The following is a 14242-nucleotide window of genomic DNA, read 5'->3' on the forward strand; positions in this document are numbered from 1 at the left end:
TTAGTTGAATGTGGAAAAAGGATAGGGAAGGGGACCCATAATGATCATCAATCAAGTCCAGCTCTTAAGTGAATGGCTCACAAAGTGATTGAACTCACAATCTTGGTGTTTATAGCAACAGGCTCTAACCAACTGAGCTAAGCTCTAACTGCACTATTGTGCAGAGATTAAAAAAGTATGTTTTCTATAACCTAAAAAAGTGACAATTAACAAGGAGTGCTACTGATGTCTCTTAGAGCAAAAAATAGAGCAATGTTCAGGAAGAGTCTTCTGAATAGTGGCAGTTGCAGAAAAATATTCTCAGTTTAAAATGGAGCTTGGATTTTTGAAAAGCCTAGATTACATACTTGTTTGTGATGGTTGGAGGACAGACTTAGAATGCAGGGGCTCCTATCCCATCCAAACAGATCCCTAATCAGAATATTTTAGAAGCAGATGAGTTTTCTCAACACCAAATACTAATTTGTTTTGACTTTCACTGCACGAAAGTACTGAAAGTGTAGGCAACATGAAAAAAGTTTAATAATACTGTGTTTAAGGACTCTGTAATGATAATTTTTGAAGAAGTGTAAGAAATTTTACTTACTTCTAACCATTTTCCTGTCTGTTCATAATATTTATCTACCCTTGAGTTGGAATCCTGTCTTGCTTGTTCACCCACCATCCTTCATCTTGTTGAAGGGCATCTTCCTGCCTCTCACCTTCATTCCCAAAGCTTAGCCCTGCTCCTCCCCTTGAATATGAAAAGAAATTGTTGTTGAGCTGTATTACCGAGAGTCCCAGAACACAGTTGGAATGCATGCTAAAGACAAAGACAGGATAGGCTCATCTCTTTCAGTTTCACTGTGATGTTAGATCAGTCAGGGCCTACTATGAAGCTGCACACAGAATTTAGAATAATGCTACAGGTCTTCAGAGACCCCTCTACTAAAGCCTTCAAAAGCTGAGCTTTAGAATTCTGTGCTCTCTTAATAGAATACACTGCTCACAATGGCACAGCACACCCTCAGGCTGGAGCACACTGTGTTTGTCTCTGTATCTTAAGTCACCACACTCTTGACAAATTGAGAAATGCACATTGATGATCCAGTTAATTACATTTAAACTATTTCAAATGAATATAAGCTAGTCCTGTTAATTAGGGAGTCTGCAATTTTACCTGTAATATACTCTAAAAATGAGAGACCATAACAGGTAAATAATAATTCAGGAATCATAATATATAGATTTCTTGGTGACATGTTCAAACATTTGTAAAAGCTGTATTTATTTGTCTCATTTGGCAATTAACATAAAAGAAAAATCTAGTCTTTGATTGCAAGCTAGCTTCTAAAGTATTCAGCAGGGGTAAGTCTGCTAAACATTTTAGTAAAGCCCCAATTTAATGTTATTTAGCCAGGTGTTTATAGCACAAATAGAATGTTACATACTGTGATGAATTATTACTGTGACTATTAAGAAGTCATAGTTTAACACACTTAGTCTTCCATCATTTATTTGTATTTGATTATGCTTATGACTTTGTCAGTACTGTGACACAACCTAATTTTGTCTTCTAGATATTTGGCATTTATAAAAAGAAGATTAAAAAAAACCCAAAAAACTGGTACTGAGTTTGCTTTTCATGCTTCAGGCTATATTTTAACCAGTAAAATTATAAAAGCCTGATAGAGGCCTAAAATATGGAGCCCAGAGAAGTTTAAAATAACTTCTCTGTGTAGCATTTTGCATTAATATTACATTGAATGGTAAAGTTAAATTGAATGGTAATGTTTTCTTCTTATTCTGTATTAATTTCAATTCCAGCCATGTCTTTATCATCATTTCTGGGAATGACTACAGTTAAAGTCAAATTAGATGTGCATATAAAAGCAGGGGATGATCAGTTTTAAATGGTACATCAAATTCTACCACTATTAGTTCTTCAGATCTGCCTTTTGTTTTCCTGTGAGCACTGAAGCAGAAGAAAAACTACTAGTGATTTCTAAATCTAAGAGTAACAGGTTAAAACCAATAAGAGGAACTGTACTGTGTTCAGTTTCCTTTGTGAATTCCTGGAACAAGTGAAGCATATTTTCAGGAATCCCCAGAAATCCCAGTGACAGAGATCACCAGAATTCCTCTAATATTAACTCTCAGAAGCATAGCAAACTCTTTTCTAAGATGCAGTCTAAATTTAAGAAGAACATACAAAGACAGAGAAGGAAGCACAAAGAAAAAAAAAAAAACAGAGACATGTCAGTATGATAAACTAGTTCACTAGATGTCTGACTGCTCTGAAGAGGTTTTGCAGACATTATAAGGCAAGATTATTTAAAAGACAGCTTTGAAGGAAAGACAAGTTCTTTTAAAGGATAAGGAGTTTTTTTGTGTGAGAGTAGCAGCACAGAAAGAAACCAGGACTGTATTTTTCATTTACAGTCTATTGAGGATGCCAGGCTAAGCCTAGTATTTCTCCATTCAAATATGTTATTGTTCTCAAGTGGGTTTCACCACTGAAATCCAGACATCTCAGCGGTCTTGTAGTACCACACAAATTGCGAAACTGTGTCAGCAAGAGATACAGTTTGAAAAAGCATCTCATGTTCAAAGAAGGTATTTGAGTCCATAACATGTAGCTAGAATAGAGCTGTGCGGTTGTAGAATCTGACTTCTAAAAACACTCTAAACATCTGTTTTTATAGTTATTTATCATGGAAAGGACCAACCACAACTGAATCTGTTTTGATTAAAATCACTGATTTCACAAAATCTTAAAAAATTGCTGTTGGATAGATCATCTTCTTTAAGCTTTTCTTGAATGTGCTTGGTACTCACACTTTCTGTGTCAGGATTCTGAATCCTGGAGGCATATTTGGAGCATGGAGAGAACAAATGTTCCAGGAAATGTTCCAGTGTAGCAGTGAATGTTAGGGCCAATCTGGCATTAGTCCAGGAAAAGAGAAGAGAGCACATCCAATATAATAAAATCTACTATTATCTCCACATCAATAAAAGGGAACTAAAATTAATCCACTCTTTCACAGGAAGAGCAAACAGTATTTTTTAATGTAGGGAAATGTTTTCTTCTTAAATGTCACTTTATCTTCCTGTTATTATCTAAAATAAATTACATGTATTAGTGATTCTACTCTTAAAAGAAACTCTGTGCTAGAATTAAAGGGCACAATGGTTCCCTCCAATCATCTGCTATCACTTCAGGAACAGAAAGAACAGAGCAGTTAGGAAGACCAAGAAAGGTTCTGTTCCTCAAAAGTGCAGCCAGCAGGTAGTCAAGTTGATCAGATATTGTCAACAGCTTCTGCCCAGTTCTCCATCATCTTAAGACATGACAGTTTCCATCTGGGGCTGGTAAGGGTTATATTGCTGAAGCAATGTCTGTTCTCTCTGATATTTTAACCAGTCTCAACAGTCTCACTGGAGGCTTCTGTCGACTGTATTTCATATTCTTCTCATGGGAGATCTGCAAGCTCAATTTTACTTCTATGGACTTGATTGACCTAAACCCTGATCTGGTCACAAGGGCTCTGCTAACTCACAGGACATGTCTGGGACAGCCTAACACACACTCCAAGGAAGTGAGCAGGGACATCCATCACATGCTGGAGTTTCCCCATCCAAAAGGGCTTCATAAACCTTTTGTGCAGTTATAACCCATTTAAGCTACTTCCTGCAATGCTTGAAACATATACAGATTGCCTAGAGTAGTTTTTCCTAAAAAAGAGTCTCTTCCCCTTGAAGTTTCAAGTCAGTCAGCTACTTATGCATGGCCTTCCTTTCCTGTGGAGAAGTTCTCCCTCCATTGTGCTGGTACAGCTGTTACAGCTGTTTGCATAGTTGAATTTTCAGACACACTTGTGAAATGAGCTGGCATAAATCAAAATGGCTTTCTGTTGTAGCTATTTTAAGAGTATATCATTCCTTCAGTGAGCCTCTCTCATTTAGAGAGAAGCCACATAAACAGCGAAGTCAATTTAACTGAGAGAACAATATTTTTTAATGAAGGAAAAGGGAAATGGGGTTTTCCTAAACAAATCACATCTTGCTGCATTAAGAAGGAAAGGAATAGATTTCTGGAGAGAGAAATGAAGGGGCTGACTAATGACAGTAGATTGAACAAGCTTAAGGAAGATGATTAACATAATTGAGTGCTTAGCATAATTGAGCTGGTTCTCTTGGGGTATACTTCCTAGTCAATGTTTTTTTTGCTTTTTGCTCTTCAATTGAAGGTGAGAGAAAAATAGAATTCAAACGGAAGTCTAGACAAAATGTGGCTGTTTCATTTATTGTGTGTCAAAATAGACTGTTCACTAGATGCATACAATTCGTACAATTGCAATATTTGCCAGGAATTGGAAGTTAAAATACATTTTTAACATACTTGTGTTTTGAAATATTTATGGAAGCTATTAGCAAAATAGTACCAAACATTCACCTATAAGACAATCAAAGATTATTCCTTAAATTGTAGGCAAATTCAAAGTTTGAACATACAAGTAAGCATGAAATACCCAATTCTCATTTACTTTACTACAGACTAAATCATCAGTAGTTACTGTTTTCTGTCTGCCCTGAACTTTCATGCCCACTCCTTTCTGCATGTTCATCTTCTTCCATAAAGGAGGTTATCCCTTTGTGTCCTGGATAACTGGGCACAAAAACTTGTTGACATTTTTCTAAATTACATCTTTGAAGGAAACAAAATATAAGCCCTGTTGTATTTCTGTTGAAGTACTTTGCTCCTCTGGGACTAGTCCATGTAGTCCCATTCAGTGTCCCTGCCCTTCCTTTAGCAAAATAAAAAGGCTTTGAAAAGCTAATCAGTTGTGCATTTTTAATATGTGTTTGTGGATAAGCAATGAAACATAAGCTGCAATCCATTAGAATGAAAAATTCACATCCTTATATGGGAGTAGTCTCCCTGAATGAAAGGACAGACTTAAGAACACTAAGCTCTCAATTACCAAGCTTATTTGTAATACAAGTGACTGTTCAATCTTTCTGACTCTATATATTAATTTTTTTTTTCCTTTCAGGTAATGACAGAATCCTTCGTTTGTGGAATCCTGTTGTTAATTATAGTCCTATAGGGAAGCTATTAGGACACAGACATAGTATTGTGGATATTGTGACAAATGAAAAGGACCAACATGTCATCAGCCTTTCCTGTGCAAAGGTATAACACTTTTTTTCAATCTCAAGGAAACAGGGCTGAAGAAGGATCCAGAGAAGTCCAGGCCTGTCAGCCTAACCTCAGTGCCCCACAAAGTTATGGAACAAAGGACTTGGAGTGCCATCACACAGCACATACAGGACAACCAAGAGATCAGACCTAGACAGGACAGGTCTAGGAAAGGCAGGTCCTGCCTGACTAACCTGGTCTCCTTTTATGAGCAGGTGACTCACCTGGTGGGTGAGGGTAAGGCTGTGGATGTTGTCTACCTGGACTTCAGCAAAGCCTTTGACACTGTCTCCCACAGCACACTCCTGGATAAGCTGTCAGCCTATGGCTTGGACAGGAGCACTTTTGCTGTGTTAAGAACTGGTTGGATGCCCAGGCCCAGAGAGTGGTGGTGAATAGCCACATCCACTTCGTGACCAGTCTCTAGAGGTGACCCCCAGGGATTAGTGCTGGGTCTAGGCCTCTTCAATATCCCTATTGATGGTCAGGATGGGGGGACCAAGTGCACCCTCAGTAAATTCACAGACAAACTGGGGGAGTGTTGATGTGCTGCAAGGGAGGAGGGCTCTGCAGAGGCATCTGGAGAGGCTGGATTGATGGGCCAAGGCCAACAGTATGAGGTTCAAGAAGACCAAGTGTCAGGTCCTGCACTTTGGCCACAACAACCCCAGCCAGCATTATATACTTGGGAAAGAGTGGCTGAAAGCTCTCCAGCAGAAAAGGACCTGGAGCTACTGGTCAACAGCAGCTGAACTTGAGCTGGGAATGTGCCCACGTGGCCAAGAAGGCCAATGTCATCCTGGTCTGGATCAGCAATACAGTGGCCAACAGGACAAGAGCAGTGATCGTCCCCTGTAGTCAGCACTGTTGAGGCCACACCTCAAATCCTGTGTTCGGTGTTGGGCCCCTCACTTTAGGAAGGACATTGAGGTGTTGGAGCATGTCCAGAGACAGGTGATGAGGCTGGTGAAGGGTCTAGAGTGCAAGTCCCACAAGAAGCAGATGAGGGAGCTGGGAGTGTTTAGCCTGGAAAAAAAAGGAGGCTGAGGGGAGATCCTATCACTCTCTACAACTGCCTGAAAGAAGGCTGTAGCCAGGTAGCAGTCAGCCTCTTCTCCCAGGCAACTAGAAATAGGACAAGAGGAAATGGCTTTACACTCTGCTAGGGGAGGTTTAGGTTTAATATCAGGAAGAATTTATCCGCAGAAAGGGTTCGTGAACACTGGAATGGGCTGCCCAGGGAGGTGGTGAAATTACGATTGCCGGGAAGTGTTAAGAAACAACTGGATGTGGCACTTAGTGCTATGATCTGGTTGACAAGATTGACAAGGAACTGCTTGGTCAGAAGTTGGAGTTGGTGATCTTGGAGGTGTTTCCAACTTAAATGATTCTGTGATTCTGTGAAATCGGTGTTATAAATTCAAGTAGGAATCTATTTTTGTGTAAGTACTTCTGATAGTAATTGGTTATCAGTTCATATATTTTAATAAAAAGGCAGGGGTTTAGCTTAAAATTTCCAAATTATTTTATGTTGAGAAGCAAGACTAGAATGGAACTATTTGACATATTATCTTCACAATTGTGGCAAAAGAATGCTTACAATAGTAGATATTAAATTCTGATAATTTCTGTATTACTTTAGTAATTGACAGATTTAAAACAGAACCTATACTCGAATGCTTCATTCAGTAGTGATCACCTGCAAAAAATTTCCTCCAGTTCTTTTGCACTTCTCCCTTCCTACCAGGCTACTAAATCCATAGGTGGCATTCTTCTGGTTCCTCATGTATATCATGTTCAACTATTGATCTCTTTCTAACCAGCATCTTTTACAAGGCTTACTGATCCAAAGCATTGCCCATAAACAGGAATGTGAATAAAATCAGTAATAACACTTATTCCACCAAATATTGCAAGATTCTACTGGAAAAGGATGGGTATGTGAGAAATGATTGGTGGAATCATGGTATAGGTTATTTATATGATTTTTCAAAATGAGACTTCTTGGGAGAGAATAAAAACTTCTATAAATACATGCAAAAATAAAAGAGAAGCCCCTGAAGGAGTAGTTGTATATGGCTATAGAACTCTTTCAAAGTGGTCCAATGCCATACTTTCTATATTTAACACTATTCAATATCCTTATTAGCATCTCCAGTGATGGAGTAGAGAGGATTGATACTAGATTAACCAGTTACGCCACACTGGGTAAAGCTGCAGGCCTTGAGCAGAATTATTAGAGTTCAGATCATTAAAATTGAAGGTATGATTATGAAAAATTGCTACTATTAATCAATAAGGTCCTAATGTAATTAGTCAGCTGATATCTTTCTATCTCAAAGGTTTCCAGATTTTTATTGGATTATGTAGAAAATATTGCTGAACTATTTGTCCTGCCCATGCCACTCCTCTGCTATAATTGCTTACCACTGCTCATTGGGGTGGCAGCAAATACCACATTTTCACTTCTTTAATCTTATCCTTAAAAAACCTTGCACATTTCTAAATTAATACTTGCTGAAAATAAATTATCAAAATTTCCCATCTTCACATAATCCTAGAGCCATAACCCTTCCCCCTTCCTCAGTCCTATAAATCTATACCTGTCTGTTCTGTAGATAATGCTGTAACTTTGCTACAGGCATACATTACTGTGAATTAAGGAGAGTTTTGACAGATAGCCTCAAGCTATACATGGAGGAAAAATGGAGTAAGATGTAAGACATGACTTAAGGGGAATGAATGAACATTAAGATATTTATGAAAAAGCAACTGAGAATGAAGCCCCTGGAGCAGTAAATGTACAAGATCTTTTGAAGGCCCGTCTGGGCTTTTCTAAGATTCAATATGATGATTTATGAAAAAGCAAAATCTATTTTTAAAGTGTCTAACTATGTAGATGTGATCTTAACTAAATATAGCTGAGTAGTGCCAATGACATCAGTAAGACCACTTGTACCTTCAAATGAATATACGAAAGTATGTTTTAATTAAAAGCCATGTGTGTTTAAATAGTGCACTGAGTTATAAAGCTGAAATTACACTTCTCAAAAAAAAAAAAAATAGACAAATTCCTAGAATTTTAAGAGTCATATAAATCTTGTGGTCATAGTGAAAATATACCAGAAAAGAAAGAATCCCTCACAGAGGCATAGATTTTCAAACAAGTTAGGCTTTGGACATGGAATTACAGCTAAGCAGCATCCTCAGATGCTCCAAGATACACTAGATAGACAATGAATTATGACATGAATTTGATGTTTCAAGCCAGGCAAGGCAAGATTGTCTTATAGAAAGGTACTTGATCTTCCTGGTTATTACATTACCACTAATGCATTTTTCTACAAATACCAGTATGCTAAGTTAATAGAAATTGCTGTAGTTGTTTGGTTGTTTTTTTCCTGTTGGGCCCAATAAACAGAAAAATTACTTCTACAGAATGTATGGTAGGTAACATAAGAACAGTCTGTGGGGTAAGGAAATAATGGAAAACTGACTTGATGCTTCAGCACAGAGAGAAGGATACTACATGGAAAATCTGTGCTGCTTTATTTTTTTCCTCTCCTTCATATCACTCAGTCCTTCATTGCACCTGTCTCTTTATAGTTTGCCCATTCTTATTTTTGTGCTCCATCATGAAGCATTTATTACTTAATTTTTTTCTTGTTAAAGAATTGATTGAATGCATTCAGGAAGCATCAAGGGGAAAAAAAACCCCACTCATAGGCACAGGGGCTATAAAGCTTGGAGATGTGGCAGGAAGCAGGCCATTATCTGAAAGATGATCTTACACTCTGTGGAAACAAGGAGGTTAAGGCTAATGGCAGAGATCAGCCCTGAGTGAACGGCTCTTGTACTGAAAGGCTGTGAAGCAGTGACAATCACTCTCTTAGTGAAGAGTGGAGATTCACAACTTGAACACTGGCGGCTACAGCTTCATGTCTTGCCTACTTGAGTTGTCAGTGGAAGTCAGAGAGCCAAAATTTACTTCACCAGTTGTCTCATTGATTTTACCAGAAGATCTCCAGTGGTGGGTTTGGTTGAATTAGACCAGCTAACTCAGTCAGGAGAACAATATTTGAGCCTACAGGCTCCAATTCATAAAAAGTTTTGTTTGATGATCAGTAGGGCTAATATAAGAAGTATATTCCCAGTCTTTAAACCACTGTGCTGTATCATTTATAAACACAAAGCCCTTGTTTTAAACAAGGCAGTGTTCTTTAGGTTTTTTCCTTTTTGAAAGTAATTTCATTTGTGGTAGCTAAAGAGCAATGCACATGTTTACACATGGCAAGAGAGTAGTGCAATAAGCAGGGATTTCTCATATCCCAGTTCTGGGGCATAGGAGAGTTTTGTTCCATTCATAATTTCTTCAAAATCTAATGCAGCCAACATGATAGAACTACATAAATATTTCCCTGATAAAATTTGCTATCCTAAAGTACATATGTAAGTTTTATTCTTACACAGCCTAAGGGTAGATTTTTAGCATTACAGGGAAGATAAAGGGAGGTAAGGTATGCTATTAGTTTTTTCATTTTCTGACTTTTGCAAATTTACTCAACCCTTGATGTTATCAGTCTCCTGTCTTCTTCCTCCTGATCTGCTTAATATCGGCTGGGCGAATTCCCTGTGGGAAGTCATAAGTGTCTTTGTCAGTCTGGCACTGAGCAGGTGATTGTATCAATGCCTGTTAGTGTGGATGTCTGTCTAACCAGTTTTGAAAGCACATTATATTGTTATAAGGATATATTTATAGTACAGTCATTTGTCTTCCTGAAAAATGAGAGCAACTCAGCTGGAAACACACTGCTTAATTTATGTCAAACCATTGCTAATAATGGATGTTACTGGAATGTACTGTATAACAATATTAAATTTAATCTAGATAATTTGAAAAAGAGGCATTTGGGAAATCTGCTCCAGTCATCCTTCACAAAAATTATGTGGCCACATCTATATCAGACATGTTTTTTGTTTACAGCTTTGAAACCAAAGGTCCCTTACTGCTCTGCCTTTATTCTCTTTGGTTTGTTTGTTTCTCTCAGACATTAAGAACTTTATTCTTCTCTTATATTGCATAATCCTTCAATAACATTGAATATTCTTCAGGCTTTTCATGCAAGATACTCAATTTTCTGTAATTTCCTGTCCCATTTTCTAATTCTCAAATTAGAATATATCTGTGCCTTAGATAGTCTGAAAAAAATCCAAACAAACAAACAAACAAACAAACAAACAAACCCACTACAAAAGCCTACAGAAGTCTCAAGGAAGATCTCATCCATGTAGATAAATATTGGAAGGGAGAGTGTAAAGAAGATGGTACCAGTATCTTTTCAGTGGCTCCCAATGACCAGAACAAAGACAATGAAAACTAAAACACAGGAGATTCTGTGTGAACATCAGGAAACATTTCTTTACTGTGAGGGAGACCAAGCACAGACACAGGGTGCCCAGAGAGATTGTGGAATCTCCATCCTTTGAGATATTTCAAATCCGTCTGGACATGGCCCTGCTCTATGTGGCCTAACTTGAACTATGGTATTAGACAAGGTGTTCTCCAAAGGCCCCTTCCAACCACAACTGTTGTTATTCCATGAAAAAGTATGAAAGTATGTCCACTGAAGCTGTTCTCCACAAGTGTTGAGTGTTGCTTTGTCTTTGCACCAGGGATTGGGTATGTCTATTATCAGCACATCGTGCACAAGTTACAGAAACAAGACATCCAGAGCATTAAACCCTCTCAATAGCAGCACTCAGCAAATATCCTTCAGGCTCATTACTGTGTAATTAGACTCACTATTGAATACAAAAGTTTGATTTATTTCCGGCATCCCTTCATGTTTGGGAAAAGTAAGTAATTTTATATGTTACCAGGTTAATGGTTTTATCTGAGGAAGTGATTTGAAATGCTCATAATTTTGAACTTTGTCAAGTTGCTATCTTGATAAGGCAGTAGCTATGGAACTCATTGCTCCACCACATTGCATTAATATGATTAGAGCTAAGTCCTCCTTGCCTTAACCTCACAAGTAATCCCATTGACATCAATTTGTTCCTAAGTCTTCTTACTGTGACAGCAAGTTGTAGCACTTTGCAGGATCACCTTCAGGGGTCACAAGACACATATAGGCACACTCTGCAGATAACTTAAATAACACAGCAAGCAGAACTGCAGTTTGACATTCATGCCTGGTGATTTTTGTCTTTGAGGCTTCAGATGTTTTGCATGAATTTGTGAATTTTTTTCATTTATACCATGGAGCCTTAAATAACTCTCTCAAACAGGTGAACGGGGTAGCAAATAGGAGCAGATAAACTAAACACTTCAACAAAAAGTGAACTTCAACTGTTCCTTACTCTTTCTGTCTATGCCTACTGTGAATACTGTGACTAGCGCAATTTCTCTCTGCCCCATGAGTTGTTGGATTTTGGATTTTCCTGCATGAGTGTTTTTTCATAACTCCTTTTAAAGACTTGCAGCATCACCGTTCTCTAAAACTGAGGAAAGTTGACTTCTTCAAAAAACAAATATTCTTTAACTTTCAAAAAATATTGGCAAAATGTGAGAGTTTGGAAGAACTAAAAGAAAGTTACTGTTTTCTCTAGAGAGTTATTGAGATATTTCCCATAGAACAGTATTTTATTTGCTTATTCTTAACTAGCAGAAATTTGAAGGGATTATGTTTTTGTGGGGGAAGGAGGAGGGGCAAAACCTGAACTTCTTGAGTCCTTATCTGTCTCAGTTAATTACAGACAGAAAGGAGAACAGGATTTGCTTATTCCGAAGTCATAGCATGTTTCCAGAATAGCATCTTCATAGAAACCTGGCAAGAGATAAGTGTTCCTAAGCCTGAACTTTATTGTTCTGAGATAATGTAAAAAATTTATTTACCAATTTTTGTGGCCCTATTTCCCATCTTTTTTCTATTTCCCTCTGCTTTCACATTTTAGTTGTTAATATGAATCTTTTGCTTTCTGTCTGTCTTTGAGTGTATTGAGAAAAACAGAAGAGAGTTGTGTTGCTAGTTTTATGTGCTCATAAAACAAAGACTTTAGAGCCAATGGAAAAGACTGTTCAGACTTTTTTCTATGTTCTGAGTTTTAGGACTTGAAGTAAGGTGGTACGCAAGAGATAAATGTTTCTGAATGCAAATGTAGACATTTAAAATTTTCAGGAGATGTCAGAAGGCTCAGAGTGGGTCTCAGTGGCAAGAACTCCCACTGAATTTTGGGGGCATTTGGTTCCCAATTTTTATCAGTGTCTGTGGAAATTCCATCTGTAACTACATGATTTTGCTATTGGGTTGAAAAATTAATGACACAAGAGGAGCACCCCAGAACAGAGGGACCTGCTCCAGATTGCAGTCCTGGAGAGGATAACGGAGTAGTTTGCTGGGGTTGTTGCAGTCGAGATAGAGGAAAGAGATGCACTGTGCATTCCTTGAATGCTTTGAATGCTGCTGTGTGCCAGATACCAACTGTGTGGAGAAGGCTGGTCACAATTTGGGAACACAGGTGAGTATCCCTGCTCTGCTAACTCCTAAAAAAGTCTGTCTGTGGGTCAAAGCCAATTCTGCTAACAACTAAACCAAATAAAGTTTCTCATTAATGTAAGCTACTATTGTAGATAGAATGTTGCTGGAAGTACAGCTCAGCTTTCCCTGTAAAGTTGAAACGGTGGGTTGTTTCCAATAGCACTTGAAGCACATTCTTTCCACGTTCCTTCTCCTCCCTAATACGTTTTGTTTGCTTGTATATAGTCTGTATTTTGCATTTCAGAAGACAGTCCAAAAGCACTTTGCTATAAAGAATATGCTCCCAGAGGTTTTCCGGGATTTGTGGTATTTCTCAGGCTGCTGTGGGAAATTCTTCAATAAATAAGTAAGGACAGTAAAGCTAGTATCAACAAAACACTCCTAAGGCAACTCCCCCTAGCCACTTTCTGATTTCTAAATAAGCATGCCTTTTGTTGCCTCTGTTCATGCATGGATTCATGCACAGTCTGTGTACTGATGCAGGTGAGCAACGCTGACATTGTGTCTTGCGGCCACGCTGGTGATGCCATGTGTGGGAGTTACTCACATGGAACAGTGTTTATGTAATCTTCCCATGCCTGCCCATGGGCTGGGAAAAAAAGGCAGCCATAAGGCAGGGAAGAGATTTATGGATGCTGCGATGTATCTCGGTTTTTGCTGTCACTTTAAGTGACTGCATTTTCTTAATATGCTGCTGGCCTTAACAGTTGAACAAGCAGCAAGAAATAGCACAGGAAGCTCTTACTTATATTCTCTTGTGCTATAAAAACATCTTCTCTTTTTATTGCTTTGATATTGTATTAAACCTGTGTTTCACTCTTTGACCAACTGAACTTGAATAGTCCATTAGACTATTAGAATTGCCTTTCTTCATTTTTGTTTTGTGTAATTTCACTAACACTGTAACAGATCTAAGTGATGTTTATGGGAAGGTTTATCTCTGTTCAGTGACTTATTATTTTCACTTGACTGTAGTATCTCCATAGATACCTACTTTTACTTAATTTTTCAGCTCTTTCCCCTGTTTTTACATGCTGTAATTGAGAGTGTAGCAGAACAGAGCTTGGAGATCCACCTGTGATATTGGCCTTTCTCAATTCTCATAATCTATTCTTCTTTCAATTTTTGGTGGTCTACTGTTCAGTTGGATGAAGGGTGTCATGATTTTTTTCCTATTCAAATGGATTTCCTGTTTCAAGGCTTCTCAATGACTGTTTTGGTCTTTGTAGGCTTTAGAAATTGCATGTCTGAGTGAACTCTGAGATATAATCAAAAGCCAGTCAGAGGAATGTGATGGACATAGTTCTTTTGACTCAGTAGTGTCTCAGGGAAAATTTATTCACAGTAAAAAGTTCTTTAGAGTCCTTTTTTATGAGTTTTACTGAAAACAAACAAAATATTAAGGAGAAATTTTCTTTGACTTAACATTCTGAAATATTCATGTATAAATTTGTCTCTGGTGCCAAAGGTGATTTGTTTAAACACTGATTGATGTATCTGTTCCTTTTCTTCCCTTCCT

General features: G+C 37.9%; 1 protein-coding gene across 1 annotated transcript in view; it reads left to right on the top strand.

The window, feature by feature from the left end:
- Nucleotides 1-14242, top strand: part of WDR64 (WD repeat domain 64) — a gene marked incomplete at both ends in the record, with an annotated part of 52667 nt that overhangs the window by 15641 nt on the left and 22784 nt on the right. The window contains one exon of the mRNA XM_083857780.1: nt 5037-5176. Coding sequence (XP_083713906.1) covers nt 5037-5176 — 140 coding nt within the window. The remainder of the gene's footprint in view (nt 1-5036; nt 5177-14242) is intronic.

This window comes from Zosterops lateralis (genome assembly GCF_965231275.1).
Source record: "Zosterops lateralis genome assembly, chromosome: 3".
Lineage (NCBI taxonomy): Eukaryota > Metazoa > Chordata > Aves > Passeriformes > Zosteropidae > Zosterops > Zosterops lateralis.